The sequence below is a fragment of the Emys orbicularis genome, chromosome 7 (genome assembly GCF_028017835.1).
Source record: "Emys orbicularis isolate rEmyOrb1 chromosome 7, rEmyOrb1.hap1, whole genome shotgun sequence".
Classification (NCBI taxonomy): Eukaryota; Metazoa; Chordata; order Testudines; family Emydidae; genus Emys; species Emys orbicularis.
Window position 1 is genome coordinate 102,597,660 of NC_088689.1, and position 21,099 is coordinate 102,618,758.

The window sequence follows — 21,099 nt, forward strand, 5'->3', positions numbered from 1 at the left end:
TGCAACACAGCTGGACAAATTCAGAGGTGAGTTTAAGTTTAAATTGTAAATTACACCATCCCTCAGCCCGTGTGGTCGACCTTGTGACAGTCTGTATGGTCCCTTAGACATATGGGGTGAAATCCTTGCCTCACTGATGTCAATGGCAAAACTTCCATTGACTTCAATGTGGCCAGGATTTCACTCACAATTATTGACAGTGTTTGTACTGAAGTAGCCCCCAGAGGATCAGGGCCCCGCTGTGCTAAGCACATGTACAATAAAAAGATATTCCCTGCCCCAAAGAGCTTGCACCATTATTTAGGGACAGGTTGTGACGTTGCAGATGCACAGATGAGTGGTATTCTATTGGCTCTATTGACTTGTGGTACTAATGCAGCCTGGCCCTCAGATTGACACCCACTAAACAACATGTAGCTTTGACTCCTCCCCTGCCCTGCCAGAAACCATTTAATGCTGTCCAGAGACGCACACATCGGCCGGGACAGTCTAGGAGGAGAGCCAGGGCCAGCCCCAAGCAAAAAAAAAAAAAAAAAAAGCCGCGATCCCGATCGGCAGCGGCAATTGGGGAAAAAAAAAAAAGCCGTGATCGGCGGCGGCAGTTCAGCCAGGGGCGGCTCCAGGCACCAGCGCTCCAAGCGCGTGCCTGGGGCAGCAAGCCACAGGGGGCGCCCTGGCGGTCCCTGCGAGGGCGGCAGTCAGGCTGCCTTCGGCGGCGCGCCTGCGGGAGGTCCGCCGGTCCCACGGATTCGGCAGCAATTCGGCGGCGGGTACGCCGAAGCCGCGGGACCAGCGGACCTCCCGCAGGCATGCCGCTGAATCTGTTGGACCGGGGACCTCCCGCAGGCGCACCACCGAAGGTAGCCTGCCTGCCGTGCTTGGGGCGGCAAAAAAGCTAGAGCCGCCCCTGAGTTCAGCGGCAGGTCCTTCACTCCAGCATTTCTGCCGCCCCAAGCCAAAAAAAAAAAGCCGCGATCGGCAGCGGCAATTGGGAGAAAAAAAAAAAAGCCGCGATCGGCGGCGGCAGTTCAGCGGCAGGTCCTTCGCTCCTAGAGGGAGTGAGGGACCTGCCGCCCCCGAATTGCCGCAGGTGCCGCCCCTCTCTCTTGGCCGCCCCAAGCACCTGCTTGTTAAGCTGGTGCCTGGAGCCGGCCCTGCCTGCCGCCCCCGAATTGCCGCAGGTGCCGCCCGTCTCTCTTGGCCGCCCCAAGCACCTGCTTGTTAAGCTGGTGCCTGGAGCCGGCCCTGAGGAGAGCATGCCACATACAGTGGTTGACTGCGTCTCCTCTGGCCCGAAGCCCAGGAAGCCATAATGAACACAATTTGCCCTGGTTTAAGTAAAGGTATGTTTTTTAAACCAATGTCGTTGAACTAGTGCCAAGCCCTGTATGGACAGGCTTATACCAGTTTCCAACTGGTTATATCGACTGAGCTCGTGCCTGGAAAGGTATTGATGCAGGCTCAAGCCAGCTTTAAACCAATAAGTGCATCCACACAGGCCTCAGCACCAGTTTCACAAAATGGGCTTAAATACACACCTTTAATTAACGTGGTGCAATGTTGTGTATAGACCAGGCCTAACACAACAGCGTTGAGGACAGGACAGAGAACGGCTATAAGGGCTCAAGGTCATGCTGGCTTTCAAACTGTCTCAACATCTTGTCTTTGTGACATTATTCATTCCCACAGAAAACAACCAATAACATGAAACCTTTAGGTCTTGACCCTGCAAGGTGTCAAGCACCCTCAGCTCCCACTGATTATAATGCAAGTGATAGGCGTGCCGCACCCTCCCAGCATGCACAGCACCTCGGAGGCGTGCCCAGCATTTTGCAGGATGGAGCACACACAGCTTGGAACACAAACTGCAAACACCATGAACTCAGACCAGCTTGTCGTGTTTGGCTACAGATTGGTGTTACCTGTAACCAGACAATACACTTACAAGGTTTTTTTTCTTCTGAGACAACTTTTCACTAATCCTCCTTCTTCTCAAATCTACTCAGGCAAACACATTCAGAAACATAGCGTATTGCATTTTAATCATCTCACCTGCAGAAGCCTTCATTGTCATATGCCAGGTTAGTCCCATCATCAAATACTGGTTTATTCCCGAAAGGTTTATTATTGTTGTTATTTCTGCCTTTAAAACCAAAATAAGCAGCTTGCATGTTTTCCAGTTCTTCACTTCTGAGCTGGTACCACAGTTGCATATCCCTGTAAACACAGCTCGGTTAAAATCTACAGTCAGGGCAGACATTTGTACAGTAGTTTAGTGCCTATGATTTAGGAACACATGAGCTTAAAATCATCTCTCCTGAGGAAAGCTCTAAAGCACATGCTTAACTTTAAGTATGCACCTATAACCAGACGCAAGTATATGCCTTCCTGAAGAGGGACGCTTTCTTCAACTGCGGCTCAAGATAGGTTAAATCTTATGCTTGAAAATTTAACCCAAAGTTTTGTACTTACTGTAAAAAACCATACGATTCTGGGCAATCCCTTATGGAACACTTAGGATGGTTCAAAGAAACCTGTAGAAAGGTTATTATTTTTATTCAAATCTATAGATTTTTAGAATAATTTTGATTTAATCCCTATTAAATTCCAGAGGACGTTCCCATGAGGAATGTAGTGCTTCCTAGGCCTGTTCAGTTTGGATGTGACAGCAACCCATGCTTTCCCTCCTTGGTCCGTTAGATATTTCCCTAACGTTTAACTTCTAGTAAAAGCCACATAGGGTAGGATCCTGTGTCCCTTCACAGACAAACGCTCATTGACATCAAAGGGAATTCATCCTGTCTACAAACAGCAGGATCTGGCCTTTTAAAAGTGTCACTGTTAAAAAATTGCTGGCACCTTATGGAAAAATGAAAACCGTTTTACTCTGAAAAAAATCTGCAGTACTGTCAATTTCATGCATTCAAACAATAAATTAAACCTCAAAAATCATGATTTTTAAGCTGATTTCATGAGATTAAAACAAACACATTTGGGGCTTGTTTTATTTACCCTCTGGTGTCTGACCCCTTAGGATACCACTCACGTCACATTTTCAAGCTTTTGAGGGTTAGAAATTGACTTATCTTGGTTTTAAAGGAAACCTGAGATTCTTACAACATCACGTGACTCCAGATGCTGGGGCTTTAAGGAAAACACCACATATCACAAGAGTTGTGATAGAATTTTGAGAGTTGGCAATTCTGATTTTGTTTTGCTCGGCCCTTGTTTTTTTCAGGATGCAATCCTGCTCCGACTGAAGAAAATGGGAGTGCTGCCCATTGACTTCAGTGGGAATAGGAGTGTGAGGGAGCTAAGTTATCACTAAGGATGCTAGGATTTTCTGGGATCTTTGGCCTTTATAGCACCTCACTGTGCTAACTTGTATTCCCTCTGAGCATCCTAGCGGCCACTCTCTCCAGGACGTGTCATTGCCACTCCAAGCTCAGAGAGAGGGAGGTTTCTATCATGTGCCACCAGCTGCTCTCCCCACTATGGGGCTAAGCCACACAATTTACCCAGTGTTCCCAGCACCCTCCAGCCACTGGAGCAGAGGATGAGCTCAGGATCTGAACCAAGAGCCCCCTTGTGGCAGCACAACAGAATGTCATTGGACCAGCCTGAATTCAGTTTTCACACATTTTTGGTTATATGGGTTAAAAACAGTCAAATGCAGGAGAGTAGCTAGATGTATGGCTGGGGGAAAGGGATGGCTATGGGGGAGTAGGTAGGCAATGGATGGAGAGGTGGTGGCAACAAACAGAGGATCCAAGAAAAGGGAATCATCTTATATTTGTGATGATGTAGCTAGAGTTCATCGAAAATTTTCCAGTTAAATGTTTTTCCATCAGAAAATGCCTATTTGTTGAAAATGAAACATTCCACGGGAACATGTCGATTATGACAAAAATGTGTTTGGAAAAAAACTGAAAACAAGCGTTTTGATAACGTCAAACTTCTCACAACAAAAAGTTTTGATGTTTCATTTCAAAAGGACTTTTGACTTAGAACTTTATTTTATTTCAATATTATAGTATAAAATGATGATATAATAAAATAATGTAAAAAAAAATCAAAATCAAAACAAAATACCTTGACTGACCCCAATTATTTTTCCCCCCTAAATTTTGTTTAGTGGGAAATTTCAAAAAATTCTTTGCTTTTGTTCTGATTTCAAACAAAACCAAATTTCAACACTGTCGAACTTCCCGCGGAATGGAAATTCCGGTTCCAGCACAGCTCTAGATGTACATGGAAGAGCCTGGAGCCAGAGCTGGCCCCATCACCTTGCCCTTCACTGGCCTCATCTGCCCCATATTGCTCCTTCTGGGCTTGAATCCAGCAAGGCGAGCAGCAGGAACGGAGGTGGAGACAGTGCAGAGCAGGTAGCACAATGGGACTTGGTGGATAGGAAGCTGGGCTCTGGACAGGTGTGGAGGAGTCAGGAGGCATCAGGCCTGAGTACCACTGAAGAGGAATGCAGATGTGGAAGTGGAATGTACCAGAGAGAAGAAAAGGGGACAGCATCATGATGTCAGCAGTGGCACAGTTGCCAACATGCTCACTATCCTGCATGTAAATCTTTGCTTTTGGCAGAAGGTGAGATATGTAATGAGCTAGAGCTGTATCCTCCCAAGAACAACAGGAAATCAGATAGTGCATGAGGCTCTACTTGATCATTCAAGCACTTTTCACACCCTGGGAGGTAGGAGAAGTGGATTCAAATCTTTGCCTGATTCAGAGGAGGGATTTGAGTGGTGAGTCCCTTAAGCCCAGGTGAGTGCCTTAATCACCAGCCTATAGAGTCACTCTCTCGGTCTGTGTAAATACTTAAATATTCTTCAGACCAAAGTGGAACAGCATTAGTAGGGAAGACTGAGACTAGAATAGCCTATAGCCTAGGGGTTAAGTTGTTCAGCTAGGGAAATAGGAGTTCAAATCCTTGCTCCAGAGCGAGGATCCAAAACTGGGTCTCCCATCCCAGGCGTGACCCCCAACCACTTGGCTGAAGGCTATAAAGACACAGATACACACACAGTTTGCCAGCCTGAAACAAACTTTTCTGATTTGTGCACAAATTCCAAAGAGTTTCAGAACCAAGCCAAGTATTTTTTCAGTTTGCTGGCCAAGCTGGAAAAGTCAATTATTTGCCCAGCTTGAGTCAGGAAGCAAAGTCCTCTCTCTCACCACCACTCCTGTGCGTCACACCTGGGGTCCCTGTTTTAGGTCAACTTTACAGATGGCAGGCATTTTGGTGGCTGACCCACTGTGAGGTTAATTCTCCCAGCAGACTGTACTAAGAAGTAAAGTTAGAGCAAAAGGACACCAATAGATAGAGAAAAGGAGAGGGAATAATACAGTCCATCCCATCAGAATCCAAGGAGAGGGAGTATGGCCCAGTGGCTAGGACTTGGGTTCCACTCATTCCTCCATCACAACTTCCTGCGTGACCTTGGGCAAGTCTCTGTGGCTCAGATCCCCGTCTATAAAATAAGGATACTACTACTTTACAGGGGTGTTGTTAGGATGAATATGTTTAAAAAGATGAGGTGGTTCTCAAATACTATGACTATGGGGGCCGTGTGAGTAAGATACGTGGCTCTTCTCTGATGGGTATCTTTGTCAGTTTCACAAGGCTTTCGTTGTGGAATGAGACGTACCTTTCAGTTCTCCTCCTTTCATTTTTCTTAACACACTTGATGAGACAACAGGTCAAAAAAGCCATAGACATCAGCAGGATGATGGCACAGCTCACAATGGAGGCAATCACTGCTACTTTAAATCCAAAAGCCTCATATTTCGATATGGCTGCAGCAAAGCAAATATAGAAACAGGTTTCCAAAATGAACACCTTATTAAATTTAGCTCTCTCATTTCCATTAAACTGTGCTGAAGTCTACCTGCTTCACACTCTTGCTAATAATAATGCAATGAAAACTTTCATGTTAGTATACCCTAAGACACACAGAGACATTTGGCTTCATTTCAAGCTAAGGATGTCTCAAAGGTGGACTATTAAAAAGTCTCTTATTTATAAGTTACTAATTAATTGTTCACAAGTAACTTTGCCAGAGCAATTAATCAAACGCGATGCTGCCAGCATTGCAATAACAAAAAAAGCACAACTTTGTCAGTATCTCAAATGCAAATGATGTACTGGAGGTTTTCTGAAATCAAATTTTAACAAGGACTAGAGCTGTAAAAACAAACACTGGAAAGGAAAGGAAAGATTTAAATTAGCCCTGCTTAGGGGAACAACAGTTCTGTACAATGATATCTTAGGACTGAGAATGGGACAGATCATGGAAGCAGCAGTAAAAGTGCAGGGCTGGACGTTGGGGATGTTGTAGGGGTGAGAAAGAAATTATCCAAAGGAATGAAGAAGCAGGGGTAGGGTATAACAACCTATGCCCGTCCAGTTTGAGCACTGATATTGTCTTGTTAAAGCTACTCCTACTTCTTACACTACCCTGACTGCAAGGTTTAGAATTGTTTCTGTTGAATTCCATAGATAGCTTTATACTTTTACAATCTTTAAAACTGAATGTTCTAATTTACTTACTATAATGGATGGAAGCCTCCTAAATCAGATGTAAGTATGGCTCAATTGAAGCAGGAATTCCAGGTGCATGGCAAAGTTATTCACCTACCTATAATGTTAACGTGAGACAAGGTCCCAAGCTTCAAACTTGAGGTCTATTCTGAATTTCAAACACACTGAAGTTCACAGGCACTGAGATCCAGAGTTTTGCTTTGGGCCCATTTCTAGTTAAATTATTGTTGTGCGTGTAATAAATAAGAAACAGCACAGAGTGAAAGGCAGCTAATATTGTTGCCATTCAAGCCCTATTTTTCAATATGATAGCAGCTCCATTCTACTACCCACAGGCAACAGGGTAATTGTACTTTACAAATATCTCCATGTTCTTTGCAGTATGATTCCTCCTGAAAACAATGGAATTAAATAATGCAATATACAGGTACATTCTCATTGCTCATATCTATACATTTTCCTGACAAACAGCAGCACATTTTGCAGCTACAGAGTCAAATTTATCCCTGGTCTAACTCTACTGAGGTCACTGATATTAGACCAGGCACAAATCTGGCTAAAAGTCTTTCCAGTGTAGTAATTCATGATGTCTGAATGTGCCCGGAATGCCATTATAGCCAGTGGCAATAGCGATGAATGAAATTCAACATGCCCTCTTCTTTCCACAGAACTCTGGAATTAATCCCCATGTCATGCCAAAGCTTCATAGGTTACCCAGGGCAAACAAGGGGAGGGTAACGCAGAAGAGGTGTTGAGTAATTCTGGAAGAAGAATCCTTACGTTTGCATGAGGGAACTCCAGCAGTCCACTGTGTACTGTCTCCCTTCCATATGCAGGTTACGAGTCCCTGTCCCACAAGCAGGTGCTGAGCGGAGCACTGGAATGTTATCACCGTTCCGACGGCGGTGCCATCGCCATGAATTATCTGTAGCGTGCCAAGCTGAGGGGGAAAGATTTGGCTACAGTGTCCTGCAGATTTAAAAGAACAGAACAAAACAATGAAATGTTAGGGCCAAATCCCATGTCCACTGAAGTTAAGGGGAGTTTTAATTTTTACTTTAAGAGGATCATGTTTTCACTCAGTATGAGGAAATGGTCAATAAGCAAACAAACGGAGAGACTTCTTTAAAGGTGAAATTCACCTCTCAGCCGAGCACCAACCAATGGGCTAAGTCTCTCTTAAACCCTACAATGCACTGATAGCTGAAGTGGGATGGACATAGGTGGTGCATAGACTGTGTTGGCTCCCCACACAAGGGTGAATTTCATTCTAAATCTTTTGTGAGGTTCTCTATTAAGGATGCTACAGTTAAAAATCTATTTTGTACTATATTATGCCGTGCTATCAAATTGCTTGCATTCAAATTTTCTTCTGAGGCCTTACTAGTGTCAATTTTGTTTTATTTGCGTGTCAAGAAAGATCTTAGTACCTCAGAGTTTAATGCTAGAGTCGATTATCTCTGCTTTTTAAAAACATTTCTCTTTAACTCTGTCCTCTGTAGTAACCTCTCCCTTCCCCCTCACTTTTCTCCTTGTACTAAAATCTTTAGTTCATATTGTTCTCTCTGGAATAACTGAGTGGTAGGTGCTTTGTGACCTGTTTTGGCAGTTATCTCTATATACTGATTGTTACTGCCATGAAATGCTTCATTTAGCATTTACTGTCCTACTAGTTTTTTAATACAATTTAATTGCTCTGTCATTAAGAAAATATACACCATTCTGATACAGCTAAAAGACAACAAAATGGAGTGATTTTTCTAGTCTCATATGTTTGGACTAACATAACCCTGATATCATTGTGTGCATCCTTTCATTCATGTTTAGTAAACACCGGTGTTTCTATTTTTCAGCATTTTAACATCTGACACTCTGATCCTTCCATTGATTCTCCCAAAGACTTCAGTGGGCATTCATACACACTCAGCGGCAGCTGCACCACCGGTTGCAACACTGGGGTTTTAACTATTATAATAAAAATAATAAAGGAGGTGGGGAGTTGCTCTTGAACTGTTTATAAGAGAGCAGAGGTTTACAATTACCAAGAACTTTCTTCTTCTTATAACTATTTAGGAACTTTTAACAGGTTTACATGTTCATATCAAATCTGTATATTATATACACACACACACACACAGAGCAAAATCCTGGTCTTATGAAACTGGTCAATGAGAGTTTCGCCATTGATTTCAAGGGACCAGGACAGGGCCCTTCTTGGGACCTGATTCTTTTTTTGGCTTACTTTGAAGCCTTTTCTTAAGGTCCAGCATTCAGCAACGGACTAAGATGTAATTAAATAGCAGGTGCCAAAGCTTGAATTCTATGGGAAGGCACACACATGCATCCTATGAAGAACTTGGCCTTGTGTTTAATTAATGTTAAGCTTCTGATATAAATACAAAAGACAGGTTGTTTAATGTTAGATATAACTACCTGCCCTCAATTTATGCCCTTAAAAAACAAACAAACTAACAAAAGCCACAGTGACAATTACTGTTCCAATCTATTATGCAAATATGTATTAAGGACTTGATTTTAAAAACACGACACTTGAAACCTGTGCATGGTTCTTTCTGTTTGCTGTGTTAGCTCTTTCAAACTTGTACCTTGTTGCAATAATTAGTATCAATAAGAGCAAATATTTCCTAGCGAGATTTCCCCTTGATCCCCCTTCCCCTGCCCCAAATACCTGATCATTAGTGCCTGCCTGATGTGTGAATTGTGCACCCTCTCTTTTTATTTAAAGGGACTACTGTGATTTTTTGAAAACGGGTTCAGAGTCTTCTCCTGAAAAGCAGTTGTCACACCTGCAAAATATAAATATCTGCTTCAGATAGTTTGGAGTTTCATGCTTTCTTTTTTTAAAACGCCAGAACATAGAGTATGTACTGCCAATAAAGGGATCGGAGTTGACGTCAGTTGACACTGATAACAGTGGAAAGTGCACAGTGTAACTTTGAGCAAAATTTGGTACACAGTATCTCTCTCAAGCAGTATAAACTAGTCTTCATTAGAATCCCTTAGTACACTTGTCTATTGGCCTGAAAGCTCTAGCATCTTCATCCAATAACCATTCTCCAAAGAACAGATAATTTGCCATTTGATTCTCTCCTTCAAGCTACATTTAAAATAATCTGTTGACCTTCTTTGAAACATTAATACTCCAGTATCTAGTTAAATTACTCCTTGCTCTTTCTGTCCAATGCTTAATTTGTAATGAAAGAGGTGCCGGAGCTCAAGCAATTTTTTTACATTCATAACTGATGCAGCAAGCCCAGGGGTGCCGGGGCTAGGCACTGCCAAGCGTAGAGGCACCAGGGCCCAGCCCTGGCACAAATTAAGCACTGATTCCTGTCCCATAATGATATATGTAGAGCAGTGGTTGCGCTCGGCCAAACCTGCAGACGCGGCAGGTACACAAACCAGCCCGGCCCGGCCCGTCAGAGGCTTTCCCTGCACAAGTGGCGGAACAAGTTTGGGAACCACTGATGTAGAGTAATGAAAACTTCTGAGCTCCAATTATCTTGCTGGCATTCCTTCTTGAGCTGTGTATTTTCAAACATTCCCTTCACTTGAGCCTTTAAGAGTGTCTAAGTCTTTCTCATCATCTGATGTGCCACTAAGCCGTGTGTATTTCCCTGGTGTGCCCCTGGGTCATAGTAGCATTATGCCATCTCCTTAGGGAGTATTCCTGGACAGAGTGTACTTGTGAAAATGGCTTCTCTGGACAGTGGCTAGTAAAGGGCAAAGCTTAAAAGGTTCAGTGGTTGAGTTTAAACAATCATCCTAAAGTTTAGAGCTAATCTGAAACTTAAACTATTCAAATCTCTGTGATCTGAAAACTGGGCTAGAAATCTTGTCAGATCAGCTCTTGGACAAAACACGTCTTTATTTTGCCCAGGCACACTCTCGTGTGGGATTTCAGAAGGCTGAATTCAGGAAATGTAGAGCAGGGCTAGGGTTTTGTTTTGTTGTTTCTTTTGGGGGGGGGGGTTCAGAGCATTATCCAAATTCACAGAAGGGTCTGGGTTTGTTCCAATTTGAATTTGGGGATAACTTTCAGGTCAGTTCTTCTTTTATCTAGAGATGGGCCAAAAGCAAAACCCTGGATCAGAGCATCCTTGAACGGTGAGAGATGTCCAGGTCCAAAGCAGAGCTTTGTGGCTCAGACTCATCTCCAATTTTTTCTGAACTATTCCACTCATCCTTATTTTCTCCTCCTCTCCTACGCGTTTTTTTCTCTCTTATGTGGATCTAATACCTGCTGATATTAACAACATGTAATCTTTTTACAGCCATTCCTTGCAGTGACTTTCCTGCCATTTTAACCTTACTCTTCTGTTTCTAGAAAGATGATCATTGCTGTAAGTTTCCTGCCCTTCTATTTAGATAAGCAGATGTTCGATAGCTTTATCCTTTGTATACTCCTCAGGCATGTTCATCTGACTAGATCCATTATAATTAGGAAGTTAGTTTTACATGTAGAATATTTGCTGCTAAAGTGCCTCCTGAAGTAAAACATAATTGCTGGATAAACATCTGTGATAGCAAAATTGCGTCTGGACCTAAAATTTCTGGACATGTGAGTGTCCAGATCTAGGGTTTTGGTATGTGTTTATATCTAGAAAATATGAGCTAAAACAAAACAAACATTGTTCATGCTCCTTTAATGTCTTTGCATCTTCGAGACATGCAGCTCCTTGTCAACTAGGGCTCAGTCCTGTGAGGAATTTGAGACTAATTTGTGGTCTGTATCATTTGTAAGCAGGTCATTGTGAGTACTCAAAATTCATGAGGTCTTGGTTAGATTTGACTGGTCACAAGGTATTATTGCTACTCCTTTAGCTGGTGAGTGCAACTTTTAGAATCTGGTTACCATTACAAATATGAGTTCAAAATTCACTATTTACATTTTCAAATATTAGTTTACTACAAATATTTGCGGTGAAGCAAGCAGAGTGGACACAAGTTCTTTTTAAAAATTCAAATGCAGTTTTGTTTGTTTGATTTAGTAAGGGGGATTAACCAAACTGCTTGACTAATCTTGCATAACACCTGCCTACACTGTGTATGGTTCTAGCATATGGTATCAGCTCTCATCTTTCAAAAATAATAGCAATAATCACTCAATTTTAGAAGCAGCCTCAAGCCACAAAATTTAGATCCAGGTTTGAATTTTGAATGCCCTTCACAACATTTGGAATTTTGTGTCAGCTCTTTGCAGAGCGAGAGGTCACTTACAAACATTAATTTCTCAGTTTGAATTCACATTTAGAGCAATCTCAGGGTGTTCAGATCTTGCATTTTGGTTTAGGTATGGGGCCATTAAACTTGTTCAACAGTACAAAAGAATGGCATGATCCACAATAAATAAACAGATCACTTCACATGATCAACAGATCAACATCCCAGAATGAAAGCTATTTACATGTGGCGTAATCTGTAAACTTTAATTTACTCAAACCAGGGTTTTTTCAGAAGTAGACAAGTATATAATTTCCAGACATTGACAAATAAATATGAAATGGTTAAAAGAAAAAAATCTAAGATAAAATAATACAAACATTTCCTCTCATGGCCAGGTAAGATTATCTGCATAGCAGTATCAATTTGTCAGAAACAGTTACCAAGCACACTTTGGATTTATATTTTGCTGATAAGAGAACAAACATGAAATGGCACTCTGAGAACATTTGCCTAGAAAACATTTCTTGGGCACCTTCTTCCTGTATTATACAGAAAAACAGAAGAAACTGCAGACAAAAAGCTGTTGGCAAAGGCACAAGTTGATCACTGCTCGCCAGTGATTCAGAAGTAGGAAGATCCTTGGCTTTCTCTCATTATCCCCATTACTCACGTAAACCTAGCTGTGCCATTTCTTATTGCTTGGCTTTTCATGAAACTAAAACATAGCGCAATAGCCAGATGCCAGTAAGAACTAGAACCCCTGGCTCGCTAAACCATTATGCCAGTAAATAGGCTGATCCTATTCCTGCAGGCAAACGTTTCACCAAAATGCGTTCTGAAAATGTATGTCCCTAAGTCACAAACACCTATTGACCCACCACGAGGACCTCACATAAGAAGAGAGCTGTGATATCCCCCATGTAGGCAGCACTCATGACAATATTTTCACTTTACATCATGATAGCAGCCAAAGACCCCCCATGAGGGTTGGGGTCCAAATTGCATTGGGCACTGCACCCATACATGGGAACTCGGTCCCGGCTCTCAAGAGCTTACGTTCTAATTCAGGCACTTATACAGCTTTTCAGGAAATCAATGTTAAACGTGACAAAGCTACAAAGCTATCAAATTAACAGGAAAGTTCGGCCATTCAGGACTTGCACCAGTGGAGAGCACTTTAAGAGCTTCTGAGCTGTGCTATAGCCAACTAGAAGCGTGTTGCCTGTCAAGTCTTGTTATTGCTTAATTATATAATAATGACTTGCTCCAACAATTTCTAATAAAAGCACGTCAGCAATCTCGACAGCTGAATGGCCTGGCATTTCTTGTCTATTATACGGTTTTGTACTTGTCATGTTTAAAACTAAGTACCTGAAAAGCAATAAAAAAAAGTAGCGGCGCATTCAATAGAGTGGGCAAGGGTTGATAATGGCTCAAAGCCAACAATACTACACAAGTATTTGTGAAATTGTTTCCTTAGCTTATAAATCAGCTTGAGCTCTACATTCAATGACACTAACACGTTCTGATTTTAAGCAAATGCTGGAACATGCACAGGTTTACATGACAGAGAAGCAGAGCAGTCCAGGGAATGGGGCACTGAAAGGATAGTCAGGACACCTGGGTTCCATGTTTGGCCTTGACACTGACCAGCTGTGTGACCTTAGGCAAGTCACTTCATCTCTCAGTGACTCCATTTCTACCACCCTTTGTCTTGTCTATATTAGCCCTGATCCTGCAACATGTAAGTTGCAGATTCTATAGGACAGGCTCCCCAGTCAGACTACATCTCCCATGGTGCACCATGGCCAGGCCTCTCCTCACTAGGAGGAGAGACTGTGGTGCATTATGAGAGATGTTGTCAAACCAGGGAGCTCAGCCTATAGAGGAGAATAGGAGCATGATGCACCTGAACTACAGCTCCCACTAGGCACCATGGCAACATTTCCAAACCAAAATATTTCAGTTTCTGGACTAAATATTTTAGTTTTCAATTTTTCTCTGCAAAAAGCTGCAACTGTTTGCAGGAAAAAAAGTGCATTTTCCAACCAGTACTAGTTGTTAGGCCAATATTGAGCACTCTTGAAAATCCCACCTTTAAAATGTGTCCTATCATTGAAAATAGTTTTTAAATGTAAAAAGAAAAGGCATTTGAGGAAAGTGCCTTTAAAAATAAAATTAAAAAAGATTACTCGCTTCATTGGTATATCAATGCTCTGAATGTTCTTCCAGCTCCAATCTATAGCGTAGCAGGGCCGGGCTTTGGGACCACACAGGAAAGTTTAGAATTAGGTTGTCTTGAGGGTCTTTAGCGCTTTTCTACAGTCTGCTTTGTAGGTAAAAATGCATTAATTTTGTATCAATACATTGCTTGCCAAATAATTAGCAATAACACAGTGCTTCTGCAACACTCCTCTGTGACGGACACCCAAGTGTCCATGGAGGTGCTTTCATCACAACTAGGAAGCATCTGCCAGTCTTCAAGAAATGATGCTTCCTGTTATCTGTAGACATGTACAATAGTTCTGGGGTTTCCAGAGGTTGTTTTAAGCTAGCTACACCCAATAAAACACACACATCTCTACACTGCTCAGCTGACTCATGCCCTTTTGTGTCAGGTGTTTCTCTGGTTTGAATTCAGCCAGGATCGAGCGTGTGCAGGAGTCACAATCAGACAAAAGCAAGCTGCAAAGCAACCTTGAGAGAAAGGAGCAGTGAAGGCTGCACATTAACAGGAGAGAAATTCTGTACTTATAAATGCGCCCCGGGAAAGCAAATAAAGCACACGGTCGAAATGGGAGGTTGTGTACAAACAGTTGCATCCATTGTCTGCATTAAAAACAAGGCTTTTTTTAAATCTTGACATATCACCTTATCCTTAGGAAAGATAGTTAAGTCACTCCCCATCTACGTTTGGATACAATCTGAGCAATTAACATAACACGACTATTTGGTTTTAGAATGCTTCATTTATGATGAAATACAAACTTTCATACTGTGCTTCAGCTGGCAACACTCCCCATTTAGAATAAGTTTCACAGCTATATAAAAGGTTTCCTTTGCTTTAGCAAATTGAGAGCACCACCAAATTTAAGTGGAGGCTAAAGTGCTTGCAAGTAGAGCTAGGCTTCAACCAAAGCCCCACACCCAAGCACCACCCAATCATAAGAAAGACTGGATCTGGATTCAGATATTACCTTGTTCAGCTGGCCCTTAGCTCAGTGGGCCAAACCAAAACCACAGACCCAAAGTCTTCTGAGCCAGGGAAAGTTAGGAGCTGAACTTCATGTGTCTAATCGTTGTGTTTGACTGAGCTCCACTTGATGCAAGACCCACGTAGGGTGGGGTGGCAAAGGTGCTGTTACACTATCTTTGTAGTAACCTGATCCTAGACCTGACCAGGAACTGGTTCTGTCCCCTGTGCAACTTACAGCAGCCTCGGAGGTGCCTTCATTGCACTCGGCTGCCTAGGACCCATTTTATATAGCCACACTCCATACACCAATAGCTGCAAGGGTGTAGTAGTGGAGACAGCTATACTGATTCCGATACCTGGGGACTCCCCCATGCTAGGAAGGAGTCTTTAGCTAGTGAGATAAGCTGACTTCAGAGGCCTTTTTGTGCTGCTAAAGCAGCATAAAGGGCCATAGTAGGGCCAAGGATCTTCTGTTACATCTGAACCATATCTCTATAATAGGCCAAACGAAAACCCTAGATTCCAATAACCCTCATCCAATTAGTTTTTGAATTGTCCAGCACAATGATTCCTAGTAAAAATTAGGACTAAACACTAAGGACACTTTTCAGAGACAATGCTAAAGGTGCAACAGCAAACCATCTGAATGAGAAGAAAAGATAGGAAGAATAGTAACTGGCTAGAATGGCTCCAACAGTAGCTCTTTAATGACCTGAAAATCTAAAAAGGAATCCTACAAAAAGTGGACAATTCACCAGGGAGGAGTACAAAAGAATATCACAAGCATGCAGGGACAAAATCAGAAAGGCTGAGGCACAAAATGAGTTACACCTCGCAAGGAACACAAAGGCAATAAGAAGAGGTTCTTTAAATACATTAGGAGCAGGAGAAAGATGAAGGAAAGTGTAAGTCCTCTGCTTAGTGGGGAAGGAGAGCTAATAACAGATGACGTCAAGAAGGTTGAGGTGTTTAAGGGCTATTTTTGCTTCAGTCTTCATTAAAAGGTAAACTTTGACCAGAATCTTAAACAATATTAACAAGGGGGGGAGGGGAGGAACACAAGCCAAAATAGGGAAAGGACAGGTTAAAGCATATTTAGATAAGTAAGTTGGTAGGACCTGATTAAATTTACCCTAGGGTACTTAAGGAATTAGCTGAAGCAATCTTGGAACCATTAGTGATTATCTTTGAGAACTTATAGAGGATGGGTGAGATCCCAGAGGACTGGAGAAATGCAAACAAGGTACCTATCTGAGCCCGTTTTCCCTGCCAGCTTGGGACTTCCAGAACCCTGCCTTGTTGAGCCAGACTCCAGCACCCAGACACCCCGCTCCCAATGGGACCCAAACCCCAAATCAATCCATTTTACTCTGTATAAAGCTTATACAGGGTAAACTCATAAATTGTCCGCCCTCTATAACACTGATAGAGAGATATGCACAGCTGTTTGCTCCCCCAGGTATTAATCACTTACTCTGGGTTTACTAATAAACAAAAGTGAAATTATTAAGTATAAAAAGTAGGATTTAAGTGGTTCCAAGTAATAAGAGACAGAACAAAATAAGTCACCAAGCAAAATAAAGCAAAAACACGCAATTAAGAAACTGAATACAGGTAAATCTCACCCTCAAAGATGTTCCAATAAGCTTCTTTCACAGACTAGACTCCTTCCTAGTCTGGGCCCAATCCTTTGCCCTGGTACAGTCCTTGTTAGTTCCAGCAGCCATCTTAGGTGGTGACTAGGGGTTTTCTCATGACTGCTAGCCCCCTTTGTCCTGTTCCACCCCTTTTTATAGCTTTGGCACAAGGCGGGAATCTTTTGTCTCTCTGGGTCCCCACCCCTCCTTCTAAATGGAAAAGTACCAGATTTAAGATGGATTCCAAGATGGACTCCTGTGAGACCCCAGCCTCCATTCTTCCTGGGCTGGCCCACACGTGCACAGGAAGGTTTGTAAGTAAACAGAGCCATTTACAGTTCATTGATTCTGAAGCACCCTTAATGGCTTTCACTTAATATGTTTACATCAGTATTACAAGTTTTTATCTTATTCTTCTAACTCCAGACATAGAAATAATTCATGCAAACAAATAGGATGAACACACTCAGTAGATTATAAGCTTTGTAATGATACCTTACAAGAGACCTTTTTCATAAAGCATATTCCAGTTATATCATATTCACATTCATAAACATATTTTCATAAAGCAAATGAAGTGCAATGTCACAGATTCTATATGCTGCAGTTCTTCCTTTTTGTGCAGCCTGAAGGGTATATTAATCCACAAGAAGTCCAAACTATACATCACGAAAAATGCCAGATGAGTTTGACTGACAATACTGTATATGTGATTCCCCCCCACTTCGAATATGAGGAATATGTAAAATCTGTGTAAGTTGATTCTTCCTCATGTCTTTTATATTACTTTTTTAAAAGTGGATTTGTTCTGGTCACTGTGCAGCACTCCATGATTGATTTCTCCCCCCAGTTTACATCAAAGCCAAGTTATTCTAGTCCATAGATCTCACTTTCAAATCTAATGAAGAGAGCTATACTGAGTGTTTTTTCTAATAAAGAACTAATTGATAAAAAATAATCAAATGAAAAACAAGATTTTTAAAGAGGTCTCTGGTAAAGTAAATGCAAAAATTTTTCTGCACTTTATTAGTACATTTACCAACATATTAAAACCATAAGGTACAATACCTCCAAAAAGTAAATGTATGACTTAATTAGCCAGCACAGAAATGCTTCATCAACCTAGAAGCATTCATTTACTTACCTCTTCACTGCTATTTCTCTGTTAAAAAAAATAATCAGCTGTGGAATTCACCAGAATTATGCCTGTAAGCAAACCATTCACAAATAAAAATTACTTATGGAAGTGATGTCAACTGTTGTTTTTGTGACTAACTTATTTAGTAAATGGATCAACTATTTTTCTGGGTATCATTTAATCCTGTTATTGATTTCTGATCACTCCATTCCATTATAAAGGAGCTAAGGTAAGAAATAACGTACATGCTCTACTAAATATACAACCTGGGTCTTAGTCTCCAAAATGGAGAGCCTAAACAGGATAAAATTAAGAGTTTTAAAACAGGAGTATTACTGGCTCTCTCGTCAGAATTTTAACAAACTCAATCTATCAAATTCTGTAAAGCACACTCAATGACCAGGCAGGCAGGCATGCCACCTAACAGAATAAAACCAGCACACAATAAATAAATCATTCTGGACAGGTAAGGCCAGTCCTGCAGTCCTTTCCAGGTAATGCAGGATCAAGTGTTAGATGCTACTTTGAAAGCCCAATCAGGATTGATTTTTGTATCACTGACAAGAGCATTATCAACATTTACAAAAAGGAAAAGCATATATAACTGTTTCTAAAATACCACATGGTGCCAAAGAGGGGCCTGAACCAACTCCCTGGCTCTGAACACCTGTGAACTTTGGAGAGGTTCTGGATCTGGCTTCACTAGCTGGCATCTATCTTTATAAAAGGATGAAACAAAACCACTCATGCAAACAATGAAACTATGGGTCTATATCTGGGCACCACCAAATCTAGTTTGCATCTGAAATTTGCAGCTCAGGTACATCACTCAATACAACTTCCTTTCTCACCAAGGAATAATGAAAATGGAGGAGAGAAAAAAGGGTAATTCCTTCTGCTGGGCCAACTTCCCTTTGTCCTTTTTTTATGGCCCCCTACTTCATCATTTCATCTTTTCCATTGAATAAAGGTACAGAGATCTTAGCGAACAGGCCATAAAAAGGTAACCAAATGTAATCAAATTACTCACTGCTCTCTTGATATTCTACATAGCATCCTGTCATCTGCAGCTGATCTTGACACTCGCATCATCCACTCTGACACTAAAGGCATTGTGTCACTTTAACATTGCTTCAGGATCACCCTGTCTCTTCTTAACCAGATTTTGTGAGCCCGGGAAATAGCCTCTCTGGTGGCAATTTCATTTACTAGACAGAAAGCTAGTGAAGTTCCTAGTTTTATACCTAAAATATTTTCAGCTTCCATCATTATTTTTTCCCAGTGCTCATGAATAACATTTAATTCATTAAACACGTGCAGCCAACCATAGGATTTTTGCGAACAGTCCAAAATGATATGTTAACCAGAAGCCATATTTTCTAATTGAAACAATGACGACCCAAAATGTTAAAATTTTCCCTTATCCATAAGAAAGTTCATGTATTATCTTGGGATAATGTTCAAAACATCTTGGGTCATCATACAAGAGCTGAATGAAAATTGTCACCAGAAGCAGCCGCATCTATAGTACATTTGTGATTGTTTCAGGACAATTAAGATTTTAGTCTCCAGTTTAACATCTTGCTGACGTACAGATCAAATCTCCATAGAGGAAAAAAAAAAAGCTCTTTATAGTGATTCTGTCTTTGGTGACTTTCTCATAAGGCCTATATAAGAGCCTCGGGTATAATAGAACTAAGAGTCTTTTATGAGGTCAAAACCTTTAAATCACATTGCTCGATCTATAAAGGGAGAAGGCTATGAATAGCATAGGCCTGAATATTCCTTTTATTATTTGTTAAGTATCAACTTTTTTCTTGGTGCTTTACCAGCCACAAAAATTAAGGCAGTCCCTGACCCCAAAATGATGACCAAATGAAACAAAAAGGCAAGTGCTCAAAATGGAGACGGGAGCTGTTGTTGGAAGACATCAAACAGAAAACTGCATATGCATCACTGATTGGCAAAAAGCTTTCGGGAGCCAGTCCATGCCAGTCCACGTGGCAGAACACAATTGTTAGAGCTAGTCAAAACATTTTTGCAAAACGGTTTTTCATTAAAAAATGCTGCTTTGCTGAAGCCAAAACATTTTGTGGCGGTATATCAATTTTGATGACTCTGTAACAGGAAGGTTTCTGAGATCCCAGGTGGACTCTGGTTACTAAGAGAGGAGAGACCCCCGCAGACTGAAATTCTGACTGTTCAACTCTGAAAACAGGATGTTTCAAGACAATTCTGTTTTATGGAAATGTTTGAAAGGTTTTGGTTTTGTTCCAATGCGGAATGAACTCAAATTCCAAAACCTCAAAAATTGTTGTGAAGTGGAATTGTTCTTCAGCCAGCTCTAATAACAATGCAGTATCAGCAATGGGCCAAGACCAGTTCGCAGTGAAAGCTGTCAGGCTTTGCTTTTCACTACAAAGCTACTTAAACCCTCTAAAGGGGCACCACAAAATGTTTGTGGGCGGGGGTGGGGGAGGTGTTGGAAAAGGCGAGGAGGTTTGGGCTTTTTTGCAAAACAGGTAAAAATGAGATCTCCTTCCCTGTTCCCCATCCTTGGACCCAGTGGTAAGAATTTTTCACATAGCTCTGATAGTGAAGATTTATTAACACTTACTTGATCACCAGGGCAATTTACAGAGCAGGCTGGCAATGGAGATGGTAGCAGGAATGTGCTGCAGATAGTTCATGTATTAATATATATTAGAACCTATAACACAGAGGCAGATTTTTATTTTGTTTTACTTATGTGAATTGTCACCCACATTACAGCAGCTTTATAAATTCTATGAAATTCTGTAAAATTGGCAAACCTTTCCAGTATCATTATGAACATTTTGCAAAGACAAAACTATAAATTTTACCCATATTTAGCTATCCCTCTAAATGCCTCAGTAAATTAATCTTTGATCAGTTTTATTGCCTCTGAAAACAAACCAGCAACATAATCTGAAAGTTCCCCCCCTTTTCTTTTAATAGTTAAAAAATGTAAACAATGTACTAATAAAAATCATTTGTTTCTATCAGTGGTTAAACATTACAGTATGTCCAAAGAAGGTCGGAAAAGATGTAGTTTTCTATTTTTGCTTCAAGTAGAGATTGCCTTCATAAATTACCCAGGGTTGCAAACCCAGCATGGCTTACTGAGATAAACTGCTAAATATGCACAGGTGGGTTGGTCCAGCAGATATCTGATCAGAAAATGCTTTTTCGAAAAAGCTGTTATATTCATCAGTCTTCCTTATATTGCACTACATCATGCTGTGTTAGCCCAAAACACAATAATGCAGCCCCATAAACTAGACCTGGCCTGTACAAAGTGTCTGGTTGAAAGAAGAAAAGGGTTTAATTATAAGCCAAACACAATATTATCCATAATACTCTTGTG

At 41.3% G+C, this 21,099-nt stretch overlaps 1 protein-coding gene across 1 annotated transcript in view; it reads right to left on the reverse strand.

Annotated features, from left to right (window-relative positions):
• SUSD3 (sushi domain containing 3) overlaps positions 1 to 21,099 on the reverse strand; it is a 48,503-nt gene that overhangs the window by 17,463 nt on the left and 9,941 nt on the right. The window contains exons 2-4 of the mRNA XM_065408250.1: positions 7,334 to 7,522; positions 5,661 to 5,808; positions 2,053 to 2,217 (exon numbers count right to left, since the gene is read on the reverse strand). Coding sequence (XP_065264322.1) covers positions 2,053 to 2,217; positions 5,661 to 5,808; positions 7,334 to 7,522 — 502 coding nt within the window. The remainder of the gene's footprint in view (positions 1 to 2,052; positions 2,218 to 5,660; positions 5,809 to 7,333; positions 7,523 to 21,099) is intronic.